The 27,365-nt window shown below is 40.0% G+C and overlaps 1 protein-coding gene across 1 annotated transcript in view; it reads right to left on the bottom strand.

Annotated features, from left to right (window-relative positions):
- Positions 1-27,365, bottom strand: part of LOC140203287 (structural maintenance of chromosomes protein 1B-like) — a 112,793-nt gene that overhangs the window by 12,041 nt on the left and 73,387 nt on the right. Inside the window, exons 20-22 of the mRNA XM_072269301.1 lie at positions 27,015-27,171; positions 23,900-24,054; positions 5,744-5,895 (exon numbers count right to left, since the gene is read on the bottom strand). Of these exons, the coding sequence (XP_072125402.1) occupies positions 5,744-5,895; positions 23,900-24,054; positions 27,015-27,171 (464 nt within the window). The remainder of the gene's footprint in view (positions 1-5,743; positions 5,896-23,899; positions 24,055-27,014; positions 27,172-27,365) is intronic.

Consider the following 27,365-nt stretch of genomic DNA (forward strand, 5'->3'; position numbering starts at 1 on the left):
AATCTACAAGGATTTGGATAGACAGGGACTTATTAGGGAGACTCAACATGACTTTGTTCGTGGTAGGTCATGTTTGACCAATCTATTGGAGTTTTTCGAGGAGGTTACCAAGAAAGTGGATGAAATGAAGGCAGTGGATATTGTCTACATGGGTTTCAGTAAGGCCTTTGACAAGGTCCCGCATGGGAGGTTAGTTAGGAAAATTCAGTCGCTAGGTATACATGGAGAGGTGGTAAATTGGATTAGACATTGGCTGAATGGAAGAAGCCAAAGAGTGGTGGTAGAGAATTGCTTCTCCGAGTGGAGGCCTGTGACTAGTGGTGTGCCACAGGGATCAGTGCTGGGTCCATTGTTATTTGTCATCTATATCAATTATCTGGATGATAATGTGGTAAATTGGATCAGCAAATTTGCTGATGATACAAAGACTGGAGGTGTAGTAGACAGTGACAAAGGTTTTCAGAGCCTGCAGAGGGACTTGGACCAGCTGGAAAAATGGGTTGAAAAATGGCAGATGGAGTTTAATACAGACAAGTGTGAGGTACAGCACGTTGGAAGGTCAAACCAAGGTAGAACATACAGGGTTAATGGTAAGGCACTGAGGAGTGCAGTAGAACAGAGGGATCTGGGAATACACATACAAAATTCCCTAAAAGTGGCGTCACAAGTAGATAGGGTCGTAAAGAGAGCTTTTGGTACACTGGCCTTTATTAATCAAAGTATTGAGTATAAGAGCTGGAACGTTATGATGAGGTTGTATAAGGCATTGGTGAGGCCGAATCTGGAATACTGTGTTCAGTTTTGGTCACCAAATTACAGGAAGGATATAAAGAAGGTTGAAAGAGTGCAGAGAAGGTTTACAAGGATGCTGCCAGGACTTGAGAAACTCAGTTACAGAGAAAGGTTGAGTAGGTTAGGACTTTATTCCCTGGAGCGTAGAAGAATGAGGGGAGATTTGATAGAGGTATATAAAATTATGATGGGTATAGATAGAGTGAATGCAAGCAGGCTTTTTCCACTGAGGCAAGGGGAGAAAAAAACCAGAAGACATGGGTTAAGGGTGAGGGGGGAAAAAGTTTAAAGGGAACATTAGCGGGGGCTTCTTCACACAGAAAGTGGTGGGAGTATGGAATGAGCTGCCAGATGAGGTGGTAAATGCGGGTTCTTTTTTAACATTTAAGAATAAATTGGACAGATACATGGATGGGCGGTGTATGGAGGGATATGGTCCGTGTGCAGGTCAGTGGGACTAGGCAGAAAATGGTTCGGCATAGCCAAGAAGGGCCAAAAGGCCTGCTTCTGTGCTGTGGTTTCTATGAACGCTTACAGAATGCATGGGATACATTTCTACTGGTAGTAAAATCTTCAACACCTTCACGGATATGGTTCTCACATGTGGCCTACAGCAGGTGGTGAATTCTCCAACATGAGCAATAAACCCACTTGACCTCATTGGATCTGGATCAAAGGTTTTCTCAATCTGACACGATTCTAGTGCTACAAAATATTATGCATGGTATTATTTGCTTGAAATTGAGATCTTGACTTCATCAGGAACGTGTCATGGTCATCTCCACCAACGTGAACATATATGTAGGTAGATAGTTAGGTTAGTGAGGACGAGGTCAAGAGTATTTATTCCTCATATTGGATAATTCACCACCTGCTGAAGGCCCCATGTGGTAGCCTTTTGAACATGGACAATGATGGTGTTACCAAAACTACTCTCAGTGATTGACACTGAAATACTCCATCAAAAATATATTCTTTGCACTTGGTATTTTGTGCTGCTTCCAAATGGTAAAGTAGTGAAGCACTGATTCAACAGTACTCTGGGATGAAGTTGCCTCAGATCAAGCAGCCGATTACATTCAAAGGCAACACACACAAAATGCTGGAGGAACTCAGCCAGCATCTATGGAGGGGAATAAACATCTATTTCCCTTTATAAGTAAACCCTTCTGCTCAATACCCTTCATGGGGTCTGGATAAGTGGGCAGAACCTAGAATAGGAAAGTGGGGGAAGAGGAGTACAAGCTAGCAGGTGATAGACCACACCAGATGAGGGGGAAGGTATAAAGTGGGGTGATAAGTGGAATCTGTAAATGGCTGAAGAAAAAAATAATCTAATAGGAGGGGAAAGTAGACCAAGGAAGGAGGAAGGGACCAGAGGGAAGAAAAGCACAAGTGAGGAGAAGGGGTGAGAGTATAACCAGAAAAGGGAATGGAAGGAGAGATGGAGGAAGGGGGAGAAATCAATGTTCATGCTATCAAATGGGAGGCTACCCAGACAGAATGAGGTGCTGTACCTCCATCCTCAGTTTGGCCTCATCATAGCAGTTGAGGCCATGTACAGACAAGTCAGAATGGGAACGAGAAGTCAAACAGAAATGGAAAGCCAGCGTGAAATCCTGCAGAGAGAGCAAAGGTGCACGACACAGTGTCCCCCAATCCCACTGATGTAGAGGAGGCCACACTGGGAGCACAGATACAATAGATGATCCTGACAGACTTGCTTTATGCTTTTGTCCGTGCGGCTAAGCACAGCAGCAATGCTATATTTAAGTTTGCTGATGATACCACTGTCATAGGCCGAATCAAAGGTGGTGACAAATCAGTATCTAAGAGGGAGATTGAAAAATCTGGCAGATTGGCACCATAACAACCACCTCTTACTCAATGTCAGCAAGACCAAGGAGATGATTATTGACTTCAGGAGGAGGAAACCAGAGGTCCACGAGCCAGTCCTCATCAGAGGATCAGATTCGGAGAGGGTTAGCAAGTTTAAATTCCTCAATGTTTATTTTGGAGGACTTGTCCTAGACTCAGCATGCAAGTGCAATTACGAAGAAAGCACGGTAGTTCCTCTACTTCCTTAGGAATTTGCAAAGATTCAGCTTGACATCTAAAACTTTGATAAACTTCTATAGATGTGTAGTGGAGAATATACTGACTGGCTACGGCACAGCCTGATATGGAAACACTAATGCCCTTGTATGGAAAATCCTATAAGTAGTTGTAGATACTACCCAGTCCATCAGAGGCAAAACTTTCCCCACCACAGAGAATATCTACATGGAGTGTTGTCACAGGAAAGCAGCATCTATCATCAGGGACCCTCTCCACCCAGGTCATACTCTCTTCACACAGCTGCCATCAGGGAGAAGGTATAGGGGCCTCAGGACTCACACCACCAGATTCAGGAAGTTATTACCTCTCAACCATCAAACACTTGAGCCGAAGCGGATAACTTCACTTGCCCCATATCATTGAAATGTTCCCACCACCCTATGGACTCACTTTCAAGGATTCATCTCATATTCTCAATATTCATTGTTTATTTATTATTATTACTATTATTATTAATATTTCTCTTTTGTATTTGCTTATCTTGATGTCTTTTACACACTGATTATGGATATACTGAGTTTGCCTGCAAAAAAATGAACCTCAGGATTGTATATGGTGACATTTATGTACTTTTATAATAAATTTACTTTGCATTTTGAAGTAAATTTGAGAGAAGAGTGGAAGTTGGAGGCAAAGTTGATGAAATTAATGAGCTCAACACGGGTGCAGGAAGCAGCAACAATGCATTTGTCAGTGTAATGGGGAAAAGTTGGGGAGCGTTTCAATGCAAGCTTGGAACATGCACTGTTCCATGTAGCTGAGGAAAAAGCAGGCATAGATAGAGCCCATGGCTATAATTTGAAAAAAATGGGAGGAGCTGAAAGAAAAATTGTTGAGAGTAAAGACCAGTGCCAAAAATGAAGAGGAAGATTCTTACTTCAACCTCCTCCTGTCGCTGACCGGCCTTTCGCTTCACCTGCTAGCTTGCACTCTTTTCTCTCCCCCCACCTTATTCCTGTTTCTGCCCCTTCCTTAACAGTCATGGGAACATCCTCTGTCTATTCCGTTCCATAGATGCTGTCTGACTTGCCAAGTTCCTCCAGCATTGTGTGTGTGTGTGTATGTGTATGTTAGTCAAGTTTTACAGTATCTGCAGAATTTCTGTGTTTATGAATTACACTCATAGAATAGCTATGACAGCTAGAGGAGTCCTGCTCTTGCCAACCTACCTGGCTGTCTAACCTGTCAATGTATTTTAACCTTTGTGAACAACTTTATTATATACAGTACAATTATTCACCACACTAAAGATAAATTTAGTTTTAAAAGGCTTTGCTTACCCTTCTCCTAATAACTGATGTCTTCCATTTATTTGAATGGGACTTTTGAGGCATATGCAACTGGCACTGGCTCAACAACAAAGAAAGCTGCATTGGTCTCCAAGAGAAGTGCACTGGTGTAGCACTAGCAAAGGCCCAACCAGTACAGGAAATCAACATCTCTTGGAGACACAGAAGATGTTTCTAATGCCACAGCAATCTTGGATATGTGGCTTTCTCTTCCATCATCAAAGTCACTTATAAATATGGTGAACAGATCCATCTTGGAACCTACTCATCCCATCCTGACAATTTGAGTATTTGCCCAATTATTCCCACACTATGCAATTTTCAAGTCAGATCAATAAACCACCATCAGTTCCATTTATTTCAGCTTTTACTAATTAATGGTTTTCTACAAAGGATTTTATCAAGTAGCTTTTATGAAAGTCCACTTGAATAACAGACCCAACCTACCTTCCACAAGTCAATGCTGGCTCTCAGTTCAATTCAAAATTACTCTATATCCTTAGATGCAGGTCAGTGTAATTTCCCTATAACAAAGGTTTGGAACACCAGTTTACGATTCTGTTTTCCCACTTCCCATTCTTAAACAGTGGAGTGGCATACATACATACTTTACCAACTTAAAGGACAAGATTTTGAATCAAAGTACTGTAAAACAAATATGGCAGATCCTTGTGCCTAATTCAGAATTAGTTTTTTTTTTGAGTCATTGCTAGCACACATTTCACTGTAAATGGAAAGAAAATACGTTAAATTATTTTATCTTTATTAATTATTTTAATGATCTAGCTTCTGAATTGAGTATTTTTTCTTAGTAAATTCTTTTTGGTGTATTTGATATCACTTGAGGTATTTTCCATACAGCCATTTTGTCACTTTGTTTTGACAAATATTATTTGCCATAACTTCATTTGCTGTGATATGCAATCTTTTTTCCTGTTTGCCAAATTTATATTTATGAATTTTCCCACAACTGCTGTATGCAATTCTCCATAGTCATACCGATTCAGTCAAGAAACCGGACCTTTGGTCCACCATGACAGTGCCTATCATCAGCCATTTACACTAATAATATTTCATTATTAATTCTAATACTGTTTCTATTTTTCCCACGTTCTCAGCACTACAGCCCAAGTTCTTCTACTCATTTATAATACATACTGGTGGCAATTTAAAGTGGCCAATAAACCTTACTTTTATTTTCTATTTCATAACACTGCCCAAAAATCTATGCCTCTCATGGATGATGGGATTCTATTCTCAATCTTCGAAACTACACCTACTCTTTTAACAACTTGCTACTTTCTCCAAACCTAATCTATTTAATTTTGTGTTCTGATTGGTAACAATGACCAGTTTGTGGCTATCACATTATGCCCATTATTGAATTTACAGTTGGAACTCCAGGTCCTCAGCATTGTTAACTTGGTTAAATGTTGAATTCACTACTGTGTAATAATTTGAGGTAAACTGTGTTCAAGTTAACAAAGAAAAATGGATATTAGGCGTCATTGTTCCAGAATACAATTAGGAAATTTTCAGTTTACCTGTGAATAGCAAAAAGTAGTGCCAATGCTGCCACAGACTTTTCTCCTCCTGACAAGTTATCCATAGGCATGAATCGTTTCCCAGGAGCCACACAGTTGTAACCAATACCATCCAAGTAAGGCTCCTCTGAGTTCTCAGGACTGAGGAATGCCTAAGGAGGAACGGAATGTCTTTGAACTTTCTATAAATTAGGTAATTAAAATGGAATATTCCTGATTAGAATGGAGGGATAATGAACATGTAGAAGCGATCATAGACTTGTAGATCAGACAGCAGATATTGTGTTATTCAAATGATGTGGAACTATAACTAAGCCTAAAGGTTATGAATCTAACCATTTATTTAAAAACATCTGGTAGTTGTTACTTGAAGTGGAATTGTAACCATAAGGAATACATTATTTCACAAATATGGAAAAAAAACTAAGGTAACTCATCAGTCTTAATTCTTCTGATTGTATTTAAGATTTAACATTTTCTATTTTATTTCTAACCCTACCCCATACCCTTTTTACATTATCAGCAAGAATAATTAGCAAATTCAAACAGATTCTTATGTTTTTTGTCCTTGTCTGAGAAACTGCACTGATTAAGTGTGAACAATGAATGTGTCGTATAGCTAGATGTATCTTATGAATATTTCCTCAATTACCTCAAATTAAAAACTGGATATAGTTTCTGTTGAATAAGAGAGCTTGAATTATATCACTGAAGATGGGACTGTATAGCACATTTTCAATTTCACTCATGATCTGACAAGGGGCATAATTTTAAGGTGAATGGAGTTAAGTATGGAGGGGGATGTCAGAGACAAGTTCTTTACACAGAGAGCAGGGGCTATGTGGGATGGTAGTAGAGGCATATACTTTAGGGGCACTGAAGAAACTCATAGATGGAAGGTTATGTAGGAGGGAAGGGTTAGATTGATCTTAGAGTAGTTATAAGGTCGGCTCAACATCGTGGGCTAAGGGGCCTACACTGAGCTGTAATGGTCTATGTACCCACTTTTAACACAATTCATATTACTTAGGAAAAAATATATAAATTGTTTACGTACTGGAATACTAATGCTAGTAGATTTAGATATTTATTCTCATGCAATGTTCATTGAAATCAATTCCAAACTGGGCTGATTAAACTTGCCAAGCATTAAGAATGCATGGCAAACTTTGTATTCAGTTGCAAGAAATTTAATGGAGTCCTTTTAATCCATGAGCCAGGACCCCAAATTTGGGCCATCGGTACCATCTGTGAGGAATAATTCTTACAATGATTTTTGGCAAGGTATACACCCCTAGTGCTAGAAAATATGTGATAGCATTACAGCGGTGATTGCTTCTTCAAATCATTCTTAGACCATGTGAACGACATGGCCAGTGACTTGAACCAACAGAAGTTGAACAATCTACTGCAAAGTCCACTCTCAGCTGAGCTGATAACCCTGTGGACAGACTTTCTGGAACACCTCCATCACAACAATGGAGAGCTATCCGCATTCTGGATTTCATACATTGACATGGTAGAAAACACAGTACTTGGGCTTCTGCGCACCTCTCGTGAGGGGCCTGGGAGTTGCACCTCCATGCTATAAGAACTATGATCCTATGGTGCTTTGCCTATGATAAGATGAATTATGCCAGGTACCTGTCCCCTTACTTTGCTCAGATGATGAACCTCCCAGAGAAGAATCCTTCTGTGTATGAGGCCTTCAAGACAGGCCAATTCTAAGTGCAGCTGTCAAGTAACAACCCCTTTGGGCAGATCCCTGTGGACCAGGCTACTGAAGACACACAGACTCCTGGAGGCACATCACGGTTCAGCCTGAACGCTGGAGCTATCAAGTGTTACTACATAACAGCTGAGCACCGCAGTGCATTCCTGGGACAGTTAAGGGTGATGGTGCAAGGTAACAAATCAGAGCTTTGTCACGCGGAGCTACAGCGGCCAATAATCCAGAAAGATGAGGAAGCAGTTTCAGCAGTGATTAGCCTCATATATGAATGGGTCAACCAACTTGCAGAGAAGCGGGACCTCATTAGCATCTCTACGGCAAAGGCAGCCCCCAAGGACATTGCCTCCGACCTGATGAAGGCATATGAGATTGGTGAGCAATGCTATGCAACCTTCAAGGATGAGAGACTGGAGGAAGACCCACCAGCAAAGAAATTCCATGAACCAATGAAAACCAACAAACTGAAAACATTCAGTGATATGTGTAAGAAGAGAGAAGTGAAATCAAATGGGAGGGCAATCATCTTCAAAGCAGACAGTTCTTTGTTTGGATGCATCATAGTGATGGCACAAGGGCGCAGTCTACGTATGGAGGATATCCTTTCTCATCCCCTTGGACCATTGCCCTGTGCCCTGTCCACACCAGAAGGATTGCTGAGAAAGACAAATAAAGCTACTTTAGCCACAACCTTGCAGAAAAATGTAGCAGTAGAAGAGCAACTCCAAGGAAACTCTGCTACAGTGGTTGATGGAATGAACTTGGTCCAAAGAGTGAAAGGTGACTAAGTTACTTTCAGAGATATTGCCACGACAATTCTGGGTATGGCTCTGAGGGAAGGCAGTCAGAGTAGCAGAATAAGTGTTGTGTTTGACACATACAAGGAGAACTCTATCAAGAATAGTGAAAGATCTCTACAGGGTGAAGAGACTGGTCATGAGTTGCAAGGTATCACAGGCACACAGATGGTGAAGCAGTGGAGGAGCTTCCTGACCAAAATCAGTAACAAAAATAGTCTCATTAGCTCCACAGTCCATGAATGGAGGAAGAAGGAGTACAGCTACAGAAGATTCTGCATGCAACTATGAATGACAAATGTTGCTGAATCACATCTCAAGACAGTGAGGAGGTGTCAGCTCTTCAGTGTCAAGAAGAAGCAGATGGCCACCTACTTCTCCATGCTGCCCATGCCACGAGAGGGATACCAATCTGTAGTGATCTGCTCAGAAGACACAGATGTCTTTATCATGTCTTTAGCATTTTGTGACAAGATTGAGGCCCCATTGTTCCAGAAGTGTGGCACTAGAACCCGTACAAGGCTTGTAGACATCAGGAAGGTTGCTGCGACTGTTGGCATAGAGGTCTGTAGGGCTCTAATCGGGTTGCACGCATATACAGGATGTGACACTGTAAGCGCTTTTGCAGACAAAGGGAAGACAAGTGCTCTAAAACTTCTGACCAGCAACAGGGAAACTCAGGACACATTCTTAAGAGTTGGGTCAGGAATGGGACCTCTCCCCAGACCTGATGGACAAACTGGAGGCATTTACATGTCTCCTGTATGCCCCAAAAGCATTGACCACCAAGGTCAATGAGCTCAGGTATAATCTTTTCTGTGCCAAAAAAGGTGAAATCAAAAGTCATTAACTCCTACCATGCAAGGACCGCTTAACAAAACATGCACAGCAAGCCAACTACCAGGCTGGTATACGGAGAAGATGTATGGAGAAGGACCCACAAGTGCCAAGCCCTGTTGGCAAAAGATGGAAGATGGAAAGAAGAGGAAGCTGAACAGTTGGTGGTGCACTGGATGGAAGGCCAGCCAGCACCCGATGCTGTCCTGGATCTACTGGCCTGTAACTGTCCAAAAAAAAGTTCATTCCCAAGATGTATGTGTGTTGCAAATGGCCTCAGGTATACTGACATGTGTAGACTGGCAGACTGTGAGAACCAGGCATCCACCTCAGAGAGTGTGGAAAATTCAGATGAAGATGTGGAAGACTTGGAAAATTATTATTATTACAGTAATAGGTTATGAAAGTATGGAAAGCAGTCTTTGATTAAATATATTCATTTTGCAACCAAATGGGGCCTAGGTTATGGCCGTGTGAAATCCTACATTTGTATCATTGTACTGTAATTCTATATGCTATGACAAAAGCTTAAGATTGTTTTGAGTTGATACAACAACATGGAAAATATCATGACATTGATAAAACTCCAGAAATCTCTCCAAATGAGGTTTTTTAACTTTGGGGTGGGGGGGGGATAACATTTTCTGCTGTACTGATGTTAATATGGAATATATACAAGAAGTGACTACTTATTTGAAGTAATAAAGCTACCACTGGCGCAATGCTATCACATATTTTCTAACTCTAGAGATGAATACCTTGCCAAAAATCACTACGAGTATTATTCCCCTCAGATGGTACCAACCAACCCTACCGGCTCACGGACTATTTCTGACTGACCAGAGTTAATGATGAACACGTGACTGAATTTTCATTTTAAGATTGTTGGAACTTCAGGTGCCATGATGAAGTGCTGATGACTAACTTAGGATATTAATTGAATTTACAATAGTTTATAAAGAAGGGGGACATAGTCAACATACTCAGGCTCTCTGAGATTACCCAGAAAACATAATAACCTGCCAAATAAGAACAAAGACTTTGACGTGCAGGCTTTAACAATCAGTTTTCTGGAAACATCTCTTTTACTTACATGACCAAATGGCAATGTTTGTGTATCTCAAGACGTGTCAGGAAGATTAGCCAGATGTTACTGCCAGAACTGCAGTCGTTCATCTTAGCTGCAGCAGTCAACAGCTATTGGGAGGCATGTCCAAGCTTTAAGGTAGATATTTTCTGAAGGAGAGAAGAGTTAATTTCCATCTCTTTGGGCTGGTATCAACTGGTAGAGTGCATTTGAAGATTCAGGAATGTGATTTCCATGGTAAAGGATATGACTGATTGTACCCATGTTATCCAACACTCCACAACAGAACCCAGAGATGATCTGGGGCCAAAAAGAATTATCATATCCATTATGTCCAACTCACCTGCAACCATGGTAAGAAGATAAAGGGCAAAATATAATTACCTCTACCCAACTATTTAGGCGAGATTGTCTCTTACGTTGGAGGATAGAGACAAGCTGGTGATTGGATGCAAAGCATTTGATGCCCCACATTCCCGCTGAGCTCATCATTAAATTCAGCAGCAAAGTACAACACTCCACAAAATTATAAAGGCTTTTGTAAGTGCAGAATTGCCAAAAGCTTGGGATGAGCCTCAAGCTTTGCAGTTCAGTCTATTTCATTTTGCCTCAGAGGATGGCTCTAGTAATAAGATTTTGCTATTCCTAAAGCTAGATCCATCTTTAGTAACCTCCATGGTTACTAAAGTTGTAGGAAAAGCATAATCTAGACTAGGGGCTGCCAACCTGGGGTCCAAGGACCCTTTGCTTAATGGTATTGGTCCAAGGCATAAAAAAAGTTGGGAACCCTTGATGTAGACTATTGCTGATTTTAGGTCTGGAACTGGGAAAAGTCACAATTATTTCCTAAAGCAAATCTGCTGCGTCTTCTCATTATAGTCCCTGTACTAAACAAAGAAAGTTTACTCAGGGGAAAAATGGTAAGTGGTAGCTACTCACCGGTATATTCCTCATGTACAGCTGTCATAAGAACTTGGTATAAGAACAAAATGACAGTAATAATGAAACCCATCTGTCATGTGACTGAACATACAAACGACACAACCAGGTGAACCATTCAGAATGGGCCATGTTGTACAGCCCTGCAGAGGTACAGGTTTCTCCTGCCATCCGAAGGTAGAGCGTTCCTATGAAATGGTTCGTAAGCTGGAACGTCGTAAAGCGAAGAAGCAATTACCGTTCATTTACATGGGAAAATTTTGTGAGCGTTTGCAGACCCAAAAATAACCTACCAAATCATGCCAAAAAACACATAAAACCTAAAATAACAGTAACATATAGTAAAAGCAGGAATGATATGATAAATACACAGCCTATATAAAGTAGAAATACTTTTCCACAATCATTGCCGGCACCGTTCTTCGTAGCGAAAATCTCACACAAGCCCTCTCGGCAGAAAATCTCACACAAGCACTGTTGGCAAAAACACTCTCTCCTGTAACCTTTAAGCTATGAAGCTGCCAAATCATACCAAATAACATGTAAAAATACACAGCCTATATAAAGTAGAAATAACGTATGTACAGTGTAGTATCACTTACGGAAATTGGGAAGACAGAGCAGAGCACACAGATGATGGTGTGTTAGGCTGAGTTGTCGGAGTCTGGGTGGTGCAGTGGCCCCCACCCTCCGGGCTGCCGACCGATACCGATCCCCGAAGCATGCGGGGTACCATGGTAGCCCAGAGGCACACAGCACATCTTTAAGAAAAAAGCCGAAATAAACATGCTAATTAATTAGGTGCCGCCCGGCACGTAAATGTCAGCCCAGATCAGAGGCAGCACAAATCGCCTCTGATCTGGGCCGATATCTATGTGCCGGGCGGCACCTAATTAATTAGCATGTTTATTTTGGCTTTTTTCTTAAAGATGTGCTGTGTGCCTCCCGGCTACCACTGTACCCCTGCATGCTCCGCGGATCGGTATCTGTCCGGGGCCCAGGGGTTGGGGTGGTGGGACACTGGGGTGTCATCTCATCATCGATCAGGGCAGGCAGCTCATCTTCTCCTATGACTACCCGCCTCGATATCGAAGGTCGAGGTTCGTCGTCGGCTGTGGCTGATGCGAAAGGCTTGAAAAACGACAGTATGCTTGACTGCTTAGCCTCGCGCATTTTTCCATCATACAGTTCTTTGTAAGCACTCAAACCATCTTGCAAATATGCCCTAAACTGACGTACTCTTTCAAAATTAAAGTCCTACTTTATCATTGCAGCAAAAATCTCACGCATTTGGTTCACGTTCAGCTCCTGGACGACTTCACTTTCGCTACTGAATTCCGTTTCGATTATTATCCTTTCCTCTTCTAATTGCATCAGCTCTTCATCTATCAGTTCTTGGTCATGGGATGCCAAAACCTCTTCAACATCATCTTCGTCAACTTCCACAAGCCAAACTCACTTTGTCCTTACGTTCAACACGATCAGAACAATTATGTCTAGTTTTACGCTAAGTGTAACACCCTTACGAGCTCTTTCAGGCTTTTCCGATACCTTAGAACTCATCTTGCAATCGGCTGCTCACAGGCACGTGATTAAGCAATGTCGGCAAGAATGCCGTTCCGAATCCGGGGGAGAGTGGCTGCTCGGGGCGCGCACTGCCTTTCTTCGTAACAGTGAAAACACCTTCTGTTAGCGAAAACAGGTAACTAATGTAGGTCTTTCATAACAGTGAGGTTTCGTAAAGCAAACGTTCGAAAAGCGGGGGACACCTGTATATCTGCTAATCACACACGCTCTGTTCCAGCCAGCAAATGAGAGGAGGGAAGAGAAAGCAATACCCTACATTCCTTTCCAGCAATATTGATTACATGAAACTTTCAATAACCAAAAGCCTAAAGGTAATTTCTTTCCTTCAGGGAATGAGACAAAGTGCTCATTATCTGTAAGATCAGAGCAACATTTAGAAATGGGTATGACACATTTTCCCTGTGCCAATGGGGAGCAATAACCACTTCTAGTAAGGAAGTTTAATCACTTCCTCTTGAAAATGAACAGGATGTCTGTCTCTACATCTCCCAAGAATATTCTTGTGGACACCTTTAAGCAGAAACTTAACTAGTACAGCTACCTACCCTCTGGTTGCAAGAGCAGGTCAGAGGCTGAGAATATTGTCCAAAGTGATAATTAATTTATAAGCTTTCCCATTTCATAATAAGCATGTCAAAAGAACAATTGAGTAATTCTAAAAAATACCCTGAGTAATACGTTTAGTGCCTCCTAAAACTCTTTTTGAATGTAAAGTATGCACAGTAGCATAGTAGTTAGCATAGCGCCTTTCAGTATCAGCGACCCAGGTTCAATTCCTGACATCTGCAAAGTTTGTACATTCTCATTGTGACTGTGTGGGTCTCTTCCAGGTGCTCCAGTTTCCTCCCACAGTCAAAGACGTACCTGTGGGTAGGTTAACTGGTCATTGTTAAATTCAGGGTTGGTGTGCAGCATGGATTGAAGGGCTGGAAGAGGTTACTCCGCACTTGTATCCAATAAAAAGAAATAAAGCTTTCACTCCCAAAGGCATGTACTCTATGCTTTCAGTTTGTTTAAAGTTCAAATTTGTTATCAAAGTACATATATGTCACCATATACAACCCTGAGATTCATTTTCTTGCAGGCATTCACAGTAAGTACAAAGAAATAAAAAGGAGAAAATAATAATATACAAGCAATAAATACTGAGAACATGAGACGAAGAGTCCATAGGTTGTAAGAAGTTCAGTGTTGGAGTGAGTGAAGTTATCCCCTTTGTTCAACAGCCTCATGGTTGGTGGGTAATAACTGTTCCTGAATGTGGTGGTGTGGATCCTGAGGCTCCTTCCTGATGGCAGCACTGAGAACAGAGCATGCCCTGGATGGTTGGCTTCTTCAATGATGGATGCTGCTTTCCTGCGACAATGCTCTCTGTATATGTGCTTAATTATGACCTGGCCTGTATGAACTACTTTTTGTAGGGTTTTCTGTTCAAAGGCATTGGTGTTTCCATATCAGACAGTGATGTAACTAGCAGATGTACTTTTCACCACACATCTATAGAAGTTTGTTAAAAGTTTTAGATGACATTTCGAATCTTCGTAAACATCTAAGAAAGCAGAGGCGCTGCCATGCTTTCTTTGCAATGGCACTTACGTGCTGGGCCCAGGGCAGGTCCTCCTAGTGATACCACTGAATGATAAAGTCACTGATTAGTTTGAGCGGATGATAGTATTGAATGTTGAGTTGTATTCAATGAAGAACATCGTGATATATGCGTTATGTTCCAGGGTTGAGTGAAGAGCCAATGAAATGGCATCTGCTGTGGACCTGTTATGACATTAGGCAAATTCGAGTGTATCCAAGTCGCTTCTCAGGCAGGAGTTGATATGTTTCATCACCAACTGCTCCAAGCACTTCACCACAATGGATGCAAGTGCTGCTGGACTATAGTCATTGAAGCAGGTTAAGACATTCTTGTAGTGCTATCTACAAAATAAAGTGTGCACATCCTGACAATTATTGAATTATTATTATAGGTGATTATAAGGCACATCATCCTAGAGACCCGAGAGCAAAAGCATCAGCGCATACTGCTGCAACTCAAAAAAGTTTTTTGATTGCACTTACCAAACCAGACATCTCTATCAAAAAGGACAAGGGAATCAAACACACAGGTAAAACTGTACCTGGTTCCTGATTACACATCCTTCTTACTTGGAAATACATGATATTTTCTCTATTTCAGCAACGGTTCATATTGTGGAACTCCCTACCAAACAGCATTATGGGAATGCCCTGACAAGGACTGATATGGCTCTCAAAACCTACCACTTTCAAGTACAATAAGACATGGCTATTAAACGATGGTCAAAACAGCACCACTTATCTTGTGTGTCTAAAAATGTTTTTAAAAATTGCTCTGTGCTATTTCTTTCCTGTTGTTAATTATTTCACTGCACACTTACTGCAACTGGTAAATTCAAGACCAAACTAAATAACCTTATGAAACCACGTTCACATATTCGATTGTGACAAAACAAAACTAACATCAATTTATCTTTGAAAATCAAAAAGAACTCCAAATGCTGGAAATCTGAAATAAAAGCAGAAAATGCTGGAAATAGCAAGTCAGGCTGTATCGGTGGGAAGAAAGACAAGTAATATTTTGTCTGAACTGGGAAAATGACAAATGGAGCTTGTTAAGCTGCAAGGAGGGTGGGGATATTTCTTATAAGGTAAAACTAGGGTGACAATGTAGATAAGCTCTAAACAAGGTTTTCTGGGAGTACTTAGAGAGTTGAGGAATGAAAAGGGTAAAAGGGTTTAACTAAAACTAACAAGCTGAGCCAATGCCATAGATGAGCAAATGTTACAGACAGAAATCAAATTTAATGGGCTTAGTGTCACCTCTGTGAATTGATAGGAGATGTTCCACAAAGTGATCAACTAACAAATTGAACAGGTAAATTTAGCTTGTACCAGCCCTTCCTGTTTCAGCATGGTGAACTGATAAAACATGAACCTCAGCCCTCCAGTCTGCTACTACTGCCAACTTAAGCCACCTTTCCTGGAAGGAAGTACATAAGGTAAACTTTGACAATAGTGCAGTGTGGAAGACACTAGCAGCATGGTGGAAGTTCCAGGAGTCAGGGGTCATGAAGTGTGTGAAGTTACCAATACTAGGAGAAACGTCTTGGGAAACTGAAAGGTCTGAAGGTAGATAAGTCACCTGGTGTATACCCCAGGGTTCTGAAAGAGGTGGCTGAAGAGATTGTGGAGGCATTAGTAATGATCTTTCAAGAATCACTAGATTCTGTAATGGCTCTGGTAGACTGGAAAATTGCAAATGTCACTTCACTCTTCAAGGGAGAGAGGCATAAGAAAGGAAATTATAGGCCAATTAGTCTGACCTCAGTGGTTGGGAATATGTTGGAGCCAATTGTCAAGAATATGGTTTCAGAGTACTTGGAGGCACAGGATAAAATAGACCATAGTCAGCATGGTTTGCTTAAGGGAAAATCTTGCTTGACAAATCTGTTGGAATTCTTTGAAGAAATAACAAGCACGATAGACAAAGGAGAATCGGTTCACATTGTGTACTTGGACTTTCAGAAGGCCTTTGACAAGATGCCACACATGAGGCTGCTTAACAAGCTACGAGCCCATTGTATTACAGGAAAGATTCTAGCATAGATAAAGCAGTGGCTGATTGGCAGGAGGCAAACAGTGGGAATAAAAGGAACCTTTTCCAGTTGGCTGCCTTCTGACTAGTGGTGTTCCACAGGGGTTTGTGTTGGGACTGATTCTTTTTAAGTTATATGTCAATGATTTGGATGATGAAATTGATGGCATTATTCCACAGTTTGCAGATAATACGAAGATAGGTGGAGGAGCAGGTAATTTTGAGAAAGTAAAGAGGCTACAGAGGATTCAGACAGATTAGGAGAATAGGCAAAGAAGTTGCAGATGGAATACAATGTTGGGGAGTGTATGGTCATGCACTTTGGTACAAAAAATGAAAAGGCTGCCTATTTTCTAAATAGAGAAAGGATACAAAAATCTGAGGCGCAAAGGAATTTGGAGTCCCTAAAAGTTAATTTGCAGTTTGAGTCAGTGGTGAGAAAGGCAACTGTGATGTTAGCATTTGTTTCAGGAGGACTAGAATATAAAAGCAAGGATGTAATGTTGAGACTTTATAAAGCACTGGCGCGGCCTCACTTATCTTAGAAAGATTTGGGCCCCTTATCTTAGAAAGAATGTGCTGAAACTGGAGAGGGTTCAAAGGAGGTTCATAAAAATGATTCCAGGATTAAACAGCTTTTCATTTGAAGGATGTTTGATGGCTTTGGGCCTGTATTCACTGGAAATCAGAAGAATGAAGGGTGATCTAATTGAAACCTATCAAATGGTTAAAGGCCTTGTAGAATGGGCATTGAGAGGATGTTTCCTGTGGTGGGAGTGTGCAAGACCAGAGGACACAGACTCAGAATAGAGGGTCGTCCTTTTAGAATGGAGATGAGGAGGAATTTCTTTAGCCAAAGAGTAGTGAATTTGTGGAATTCGATGCCAGACAGCTGTGGAGGCCAAGAATTAAGTATGTACAAGGCAGAAGTTGATAAGATTCTTGACTGGTCAGGGCATGAAGGGATATGGGGGAAAGCAGGAGATTGGGATTGAGAGGAAAAATGAATCAGTTATGATGAAATGGCAGAGCAGACTCGATGGGCCAAATGGCCAAATTCCGTTCCTACATCTTATGGTCTTATGATGTGTTTTTCACAGAGGGAACATTTGGCAACGTGTGTAGATTTTGATATGCAACTGTGGAACTTTTAGTAGTGTGTGAACAAGTTTATTAAGTTTGTAATCCTGAATGCCAGAGGTGGTTTAAGGGAAGTGATGTATAAAGCTGCATGTGATGCTGAAATCTGATTATTTCGAGACAAGAACCTTGAACGTGTAGGGCTGTTAAATTTCACATGGAATTTTATCCATGTCCTCATGGATTCACTATTAACATATGCAGAGTGAACGTTCTTTCATTGTTGCTTAACTATAATTTCATCTAAGCTCAAAAAACATTCACCACTGGTTTCAGGTGACAGGGCATTCCTCTTGAATAGGTACAGATATTGTTTCAGACAGTTCTAGCTCTGTTGAACTGACGCAATAACATCTGAGCTTATGGATATACATTTAGGTAACTAAATTAGATACAAACTAAAATTATGAGTGTGAATTCTGTGTGCATCCTGAATCAGGTCACAAATACAGGGATAAAACCCATACTGCAATCCCATCACTCCTTTTTCAGGATTATTCAATCTTAATGTTTAATTACCCCAGGCAAAAAAGATTTTGCTTCCTGAATACTTATGAGTGAATCTTATGGATTTTAGGCTGCTGATTATAAAAATCACTATGAAATTTCCCCATCACCATTTTTAAAATTTGTTTATATTTGTTATTTTAATTCATAATTCAAGTCAATTAAAATATTTCCGACAATGTAAGCTGAAATGTTTTCTGTCTCGCCCAGGCATACCGAGTTAGGCAGAAAGGATGCTGCATGGCAGGACAGGTTTTAGAAAGGCTATAAAAGCATCACACACACACTGTTCTATGCACTGCGTTTACATGTATAGCATTTTGTGATCACATGGATGCACACACATATCATATTGCGTATACTCATTATAATAAAGTAATTGTATTTTCAGGAATACTTGTGATAGCAAAATGTATCACCAATGTGGCAACAGCCACAATATTTTGTTATATTTGTGGCAAATACACATTTAAACTCTTCTAATTAAGAAAGCTTAAGAACTCAACTTTGGATACAAAATTGGCAACCAAGACAAAGCCTGGGCTCCTCACATTTGTTGCGCAACATATGCTATCATCTCTGAGCTTGGCTTAGAGGGAGTCAATGCTGTTCACCGTCCCGATGATATGGTGAGAGTAGAAGAATCATGTGACAGACTGCTACTTCTGTCTGACCAGCATGTCTGGTTTCTCTGTTGGAAACAAGAAAGCCATTAAATACCCCATTCTCCCTTCAGCCATGAGACCTGTGCAGCGTGACAATAAGTTTTTCAGTACCGAAGCCACTGGAGTAGTGGAGTCTAGAGGAGGCAGGCAAAGATGCCGTGATGCAAGAGCCAGGAATAGAAAATGACACTAATACTGATACAGATTTTGAACCTTTTAGGTAGAGTAAGCCTTATCTGATAACTCAATCTGAGTTAAATGACCTGGAGTTGTCAAAGGCAAAAGCAGAATTACTGGGTTCAAGAATGGAAGGACTAATTCTGCTGTCACAAATCAAACACATCATCAATGACAGGCAATTCAAAGAACTTTTAGTGGGACCGGAGAAAATCGCATGGAAAGCATTCAAGGATGTTGAAAATAACAAAGCACCAAACTATGTGCAGCTGGTTGACAACATGCTTCAAGCATACAAAACAATTAAGTGCAACATTATCACTAAAGATTAATTTCCATATCCCAGTTAGACTTCTTCCCTACAAATTTTGCCATGGTGAAAGGTTTCACCAGAACAGTGCGGTCATGGAGAAAAGGTATCACAAGACCATAAGGTAACACTCTTCATATGACAAACTGTTCAATCCTGGAATCGTTTTTGTGAACCTCCTTTGAACCCTCTCCAGTTTCTGAATCTTCTTTCTAAGATAAGGGGCCAAAAACTGCTTACAATATTCCATGTGAGGCTTTATCAGTGCTTCATAAGGTCTTAACATTATATCCTTGCTTTATATATTCTAGTCCTCTTGAAATGAATGCTAACATCACATTCACCTTCCTCACAACAAACTAAACCTGCAAATTAACTTTTAAGGAATCCTGCACAAGGATTTCCAAGTCCCTTTGTATCTCAGTTTTTTGTATTTTTTCTCCATTTAGAAAAAAAATCTACCTTTTCATTTCTTCTACCAAGGTGCATGACCATACAGTTACCAACACAGTATTCCACCTGCCTATTCTTTGTCCATTCTCCTAATCTGCCTAAGCAACAGGACAACTGGAATCCATTAATGCTGGCTGATTATTGTTGGACACAAGTGAGAAACCTCAGAAACTGAGTACAAACAAAAATTACTAACAAAATATTTTAGCCTAATTGAACTATTGTGAAGCATTAGCACTGTTATGCAATTAAACACATTACATCAATAAAGGTTATTTACTTGTTTCTGCAAATTCCTACATAATTTCAGTCTGAAATTATATTTGTGTTCAGCTTCAAGCGGTCCATCTGAACCAGAAAAATTTCTGAGGAAGCAACCTTTTTGAAAAATGTTGCTGTCTGGTGTTATTAATGTAGCAATGATATCAAATGGCTGAAACTATGTATGTAGAATGCTTCACAGAGCAAAGCAAATGATTAGGTAGTTCACCTAGCAAAACTGTGCAGAGATATTAATGTGAAAAGTACAGGATTTATTCCTATTTCAAATGAGAATTATCAGTAAATTAAGCAAAAATGAATATACCAACTCCTTAAATGTCACTTCCTTGGGAGTAATGAAAATAATTTTTAAAAAATGCTCAAGCCAAACAGATCTTATCATTTCACATCAGTTGACCTTTGGCATGTTTACTCTTGACAGCATGATTTCAAGAGGACTAGAATATAAAAGCAAGGATGTAATGTTGAGGCTTTATAAAGCACTGGTGAGGCCTCATTTGGAGTACTGTGAGCAGGTTTCTGCCCCTCATCTTAGAAAGGATGTGTTGAAACTGGAGGAGGTTCAAAGGAGGTTCATGAAAATGATTCCAGGATTGCATGGCTTGTAATGTGAAGACTGTTTGATGGCTCTGGGTCTGTATTCACTAGGATCCAGAAGAATGAGGGATGACCTCATTGATACCTACCGAATGGTGAAAGGCCTTAATAGAGTGGATGTGAAGAGGATCTTTCCTATGGTGGGAGATTCTTGAACCAGAAAACAACAGCCTCAGAATAGAGTGGCATCCTTTTAGAATGGAGATGAGGAGGAATTTCTTTAACTAGAGAATGGTGAATCTGTGGAAATCTTTGTCACTACTTTTTGTAGTTTAGTGGACATTTTCACTATTACAGCAAGGGAAGCCATTGCCAGACACAGCAAAAACTCTGATGAAAGACTATATTCCTAGATGGAGATGGGGATTGCTATGTCACATCGACTCTGACCAAGGATCATATTTCACTGGGAACGTTTATGAGGAATTACGTCAACTGATGAACATTGGAAGATCTTTTGTCTACGTCACCCAGAGTCATCAAGACAGGTCAAACTAATGAATGGAGCTATCAAACAACCGACAAAATATAATGAGGAAGGTATACCATGGCCGATGGTTCTTCCTATAGTCTAATATAGCATCAGAGCAACCCCAACTAGAAAATTAAACTAAGGTGGTAACAGGGTGTCCTATGTCATTGATGGGACCCCTCGATCTCAGAGAGGCTGATATGGCAGACAGTTTAAATATTGTGTAAAAATAAGCTATCCAGTCTGCTTCTCAACTGGTCTCTGCTGCCTGGAGTGATCCAACAGGAAGAAGACATAGCCTGATTCTTGGTGAGTGGGTTCTGTTTAAGAAACTGCAGAAGGAACTATTGAAAATTTGATGGGAAGGTCCTTATCAACTGCTGTTAATTACCAACTCAGTGGCAAAAGCAGAAGGCAAAATTAAGTGGATACACACCAGCCATTGCAAGCGAGCTAAAGTGGTACCAGATGAGGACAACAAGCACTATGGTTAATGTGTTAGTAATCATAGAAACTACAGCACAGAAACAGACCTTTTGGCCCTTCTTGGCTGTGCCGAACCATTTTCTGCCTAGTCCCACTGACCTGCACACGGACCATATCCCTCCATACACCTCCCATCCATGTATCTGTCCAATTTATTCTTAAATGTTAATAAAGAACCCGCATTTACCACCTCATCTGGCAGCTCATTCCATACTCCTACCACTCTCTGTGTGAAGAAGCCCCCGCTAATGTTCCCTTTAAACTTTTCCCCCCTCACCCTTAACCCATGTCCTCTGGTTTTTTTCTCCCCCTGCCTCAGTGGAAAAAGCCTGCTTGTATACACTCTATCTATACCCATCATAATTTTATATACCTCTATCAAATCTCCCCTCATTCTTCTACGCTCCAGGGAATAAAGTCCTAACCTACTCAACCTTTCTCTGTAACTGAGTTTCTCAAGTCCTGGCAACATCCTTGTAAACCTTCTCTGCACTCTTTCAACCTTCTTTATATCCTTCCTGTAATTTAGTGACCAAAACTGAACACAATATTCCAGATTCGGCCTCACCAATGCCTTATACAACCTCATCATAACATTCCAGCTCTTATACTCAATACTTTGATTAATAAAGGCCAATGTACCAAAAGCTCTCTTTACGACCCTATCTACTTGTGACGCCACTTTTAGGGAATTTTGTATCGGTATTCCCAGATCCCTCTGTTCTACTGCACTCCTCAGTGCCTTACCATTAACCCTGTATGTTCTACCTTGGTTTGTCCTTCCAACGTGCAATACCTCACACTTGTCTGTATCAAACTCCATCTGCCATTTTTCAGCCCATTTTTCCAGCTGGTCCAAGTCCCTCTGCAGGCTCTGAAAACCTTTCTCACTGTCTACTGCACCTCCAATCTTTGACACAGTGTCTACACTGCTGAGCTACAGTGAACAAATCACTAACCAAACAGAAGACTTTGAACAAGTTGAGAACTACTGGACATTGTGACATTCATTCTAATACTACGTTATATTTTTGCCTATTTCCCTTATTTACAATGAGCACTAATATTCATACTAATGTTTTATCATAGCTTTGATCTTTTTTAAGTAGTTTAAAAATAGTTTAGACTTCTGTGTCTACTAATCTGCCTAACAATGACATAATTCTATGAATACTTTGAATATATAGTCTTTAATATTCTCATTGTTTAAGTAATTTTATACTTAACCTACTGTAGATACCTCAAGTTCTTTCACCTCAACTTTCAGACGTAATGATCCTAAATGTGTGAATCACAGGGGGTGGGTGGGGATTATTGGATTAGACTGCTAGTTTCTTTGCAGTTTAACAATTATTTTTCTGTTTGTATTTTACATAACTAGTGATATACATGTAATTGTTTAGCATGCTTCTTAGTGGACACAGTATATACTGTATATGCAGTTATTCAGTGTGTCCAAGCTCCAGAAACTTCTTTTGATATTACATTATTTGAATAGAAACTATCCTGATTGGCTAACTCTTATCTACAAATGTGATTGGAATGTTTCATATCTATGGGTATACGAACGTTCAACCACATTGGTACATCATCTTTTGTCTTCTTTTGCATTCCCCTCTTCACTTACTAGACCTCAATTACCGAACATTTTCAACTTTCTTTGTTTTATTTATGCTTAATAGAACGATTGTGAAGCAATAAACTTTGTGCCTCTTTCCTGACTTCTGAAAAAACCTTGGATTAAAACCATCAGAAAGCCAGTGTCCTTCTACATAAAACACCAACATGCTGCTGCAGTGAGTGATTAGATAGTCTCTATTATGAGAGCATTCTGAGTACAGGATTAAAGAAGTATTATTGCAATTATATAGGGCCTTCATGAGAAGGAACTTAGAGCATTAGATACAGTTCTAGTATCCCGCCTGAAAAAGTAAACACTTGCCAAAGAGGAAAGATTCACTAGATGTTTTCAAGGGTGGCAACTTTTCCCATACAAGGAGTGATTAAGTACACCATAAGAAAAGATATCTTTGAAACTTACAAAGCTTTTAATGGATTTGACAGGCTAGATACAGGGATGGCAGTCCCCCCTGGCTGAGGAGCATAGTATCAGAATGCGCAGTTTCAGAATAAGGGTAGGCCATTTAGAACTGAGATGAGGAGCAGTTTATTAATTCAGAGAGTAGGGAATAGGTGACAATCAGTACCCAAAAGGATTGTGGAGACTCTGTCATGAAGTTCATTTAAAACAGAGAACTACATATTTTTGGCTCTAAAGGAATCAAAAGCAAAACAGTAGGGAAAGAGCAAAAAGGTAAAAGATCAGTAATAATCTTGATGAACAGCAGAGCAGGCTTGAAGGGTCAAGTGGCCTTCTCCTAATCCTACAAGACAAAGATTTTTTCCAGATTTTTTTTTTGTCAGACAAGGTTGTAGTAAAAATTGAATTTCAGAAATACTGCTTACCTGAGCACTGCTATTCTGGCATATCATCTTGTAGATTTGATCGATTTTCACTGAAACATGCTCAAAACAGTGGTTAAACAAATTGTATCTCCTTCTTTTGACTTGTTCAAAATCTTGTCTGCAGATTCTAGCTTTCTTTCTGCTTAAGTCAAATGCTAGCAAAAGAAGATAAACCAAGATAGAAAAATAACCATACTGCAATAATTATACACTATCTGATGATCTCTGATATACTTATTAATACCTATTTCAAATCAGAGGCAAGGCATTTTAGCAGTAAATGAAAAATCAAACAAAACTGTACAAGCTGGAAATCTAATACAGAAAATGTTGGAAACTTCATTAAAGACATGAGAGTAAATTAGCAATGGCTAACCTTTAGGTTAAAGAATTAATATGTAGTTCATAATATCTTTAAGGCAAAAAAACCCAAGTGATCCAGTCATGGCTATCAAGTAAGATTATAAGATCAAAGGAAAACTAGTTTTTAAGTACACTCGGGAATGCAGAAAATTTTAGTGTTGCAAAGAAATACCAAGACATTGTTAAAAAAGGGAATGGATTACATGAGAAACATAAAAACAAACTGTAATAGCTTCTAAAATGTATAAAATATAAGTTTTCATAAAAAACACAGAAAATATTGCAGAACACAGTTCCATGGGTTTCAATGGTAAAATATCAGCCATTATCTTATGAAAGGTGCTACAGTCATGAGGATTACATTGAGCTTCCACTCCTAATTCTTGGATGAATATGAGCACCCTGGTTTTCAAAACTAGTCTTGATTGAGAAATGGGAAAATATAGAAATCCTGTGACAATAAAGGCTAGGAGGTCCTCTGCATGAATAAGTGAATAGCAGATGTAAAAGGCTGCTGATGAGATCAACACGTGGAATGAAGGGACATAGGCAGAATGATCTCAGAAGTTCAATGACCTTATTTTTCTTCTTCACTGCTCTTCAGAATCAAAAATTACTTGCTTCCATTCTGATTCTTAAGAATTAACAGGAATGTTGGAATAATGCTTTTGGCAACCTAGTATTAGGCCTACAAGACGACAACTTTCTTGCTCTTCCAGTGCATTTGGAGGATTTTGCAGTTTTGGTGATTGTTTTTACAGTGCCTTGAAGTGCTTTCTGTAGGTAATGCAGATTGCAGGTGTATCTGGAGAGCAGGGATCATTGCAGTCTCAGTAGACTATGACTTTATACCAAAGCCAAGGACTTGATCCTGAAATCCCATTGTACTTACTGTTGCCCTGGCAGATAGACCGTTGTGGTAAATTTCATGGACATGTCTATCTTCACCAAGGTATGAGAAATGGCCCATTATTTTCAAGGTTTTACTGCGGACCTTTATTGTTGGAGGGAGGTGTTGTGGGAACAGATCAGCAAAAGATCTTGGTCTTGTAGTGCTGAGTTTAAGGCCCATAGAATCATATGCTTCAGTGAATAAATTGATGATGACTTGGCCCTCTGTGTGTATGAAAACATGAATATAATTTGCATACTATAACTTGACTACAGAGGATCGACTGATCTTGATTCTGTTGCAGCCACTGCAGGGTGCAGCTCTGAAGACTAGCTCTAATACTGTGAGGACCTTGTTGAAGGTCAGGTGTAGCAAAGCAGTGAGAACAATTAAACAATGAGTCAGAGTACTAATGCAGTCTTATCTTTAAGATAGTAGTGCTCATCTTAAAATACATGTAAGATAGAAATGAGATTATGTAGATACCCTAGTTTTTGGAGAATCCCTATCAGGGGAATGAAAAGCTTTAGTGAAATCTAAAAAGACCAGGAATGGCTGCTGAAGCAGCGGCTTCTACTGAGTCAATTAAAGGTGTTATTGCAAGACCCTGCTGGACATTAACAACTTAAAGTACTGCAGGTCTACCCCATCAGTGCATTGCTCGACGGTAGAGAAACTGAAGGATCTGGACTTGCTGCACATCATGCTGCTGCCTGCACCAGCGAAACATTGGTATGTGAAGATGGTGTGCAGTCTAACAGCGAGTGATCATCTTAGTCATTTTTCTTGTGATCGTAAGAGTCTGTTGGACAGTTAATGTAGAGTACTGCAACTCTGATCCACTGATATATTTGCTTCATTTGAGGCAGCGTGGTACAGTGTCCCAACTGGAATTGGTGCTGTCCCCTAGCATTTGCTCAGCAGAAGTCAGGCTGTATTGTGTTCGGCTACCGATCTGTCATATTCATGGACTTGTGGTCTTGGACTGTATTTTTGTGTGACTGTATTTTATTAAGATCTTATATGTACTTGTTATCTTGTACAGTATGTGCTATGTGTGCTTTATGCTGTGTGTGAATGTTGGTACCATGTTTTGCACATTGGCCCTGGAGTAATGCTAGTTTTGTTTGGCTGTGTTTATGTATGGTTGAACGACAATTAAACTTAAACTTACATTTCTGAGACTTCTTAAATAGTGAAGATCACATCATTATGTTTCTTGATGTACAAGTTCTCACAATGTGATTCAGGGAACAGCTCTTCAGCCATTAGGAGGCAACTGAGGAGAAGAGTTGCTGTGGTTTCTGTGCTATTTGGACCCCTTCCTATAGGTGCCTCTTTATCTTTGGCAAATGGCATTGATAAATGGCAGTTGACTGGGTGTTAACAAGTGACTTATGAGACATTGTCTGAGAAGTTCTGCTTTGTGGCCCTTAGATGCTTCAACACTTATCTTCTTGTGGCAATGTTTATGCTGATTCTGAAGTTTTAGGGCCAGGCTGATAGTGATAACAGAGTGGATCAGGTTGTGTACAAGGTCAAGGGAAGCCTTCATGAAATACTAGCTTGGTCACAATTTAAGTTGCCATCATTTAGGAAAGACTTTAGAGAGTGGAAAATGACTAAATGATTCGAGATGGAGATTGTTCTCTTTTGGATAGAGAAGGATGCAAGGAGATCTAATATAACTACTTAAAGCCTTTTACAGACTCAGTCTGTGAGAAATCCAGTTTCATTTATTCAATCATTACACATCAAAAACCATGTCATGTGTCCAGCAAGTTACCAATGTTTCCTGTGTAAAAATTCAATAGAGTTACTCTTGCAAATCAAGATATTGGTTCTTTGCTTTGAACCTACCATGGACTGATTGTTCAAACTTATCACACACATTTTGTAGCTTTTCAACTGCTCTCAGATTTGGTGCAGTTGTTTTGTGTAAAATCTTCTCCTTTTCTTCTAATAACTTATTCAGTCTATCCTCCTCTATCCCAATTTCTTTAGGGGATGTAAGACCCTGTAAAAATGTCACCACAAGTTATTTAATGACGCTTAACAATATAAAAGTTGCAGTTCAGTTAACATTCAATTACAAAGTTTAAGTGGCAATTAGAAATATAAGAAAACATCTGCAAATTGTTCATTAACAGTATTGCTTTTAATATTCGTGTCACCTTTACCAATAATTGTAAAACTGACTTGTGTGGCTTA

The sequence above is a fragment of the Mobula birostris genome, chromosome 9 (genome assembly GCF_030028105.1).
Source record: "Mobula birostris isolate sMobBir1 chromosome 9, sMobBir1.hap1, whole genome shotgun sequence".
Classification (NCBI taxonomy): Eukaryota; Metazoa; Chordata; class Chondrichthyes; order Myliobatiformes; family Myliobatidae; genus Mobula; species Mobula birostris.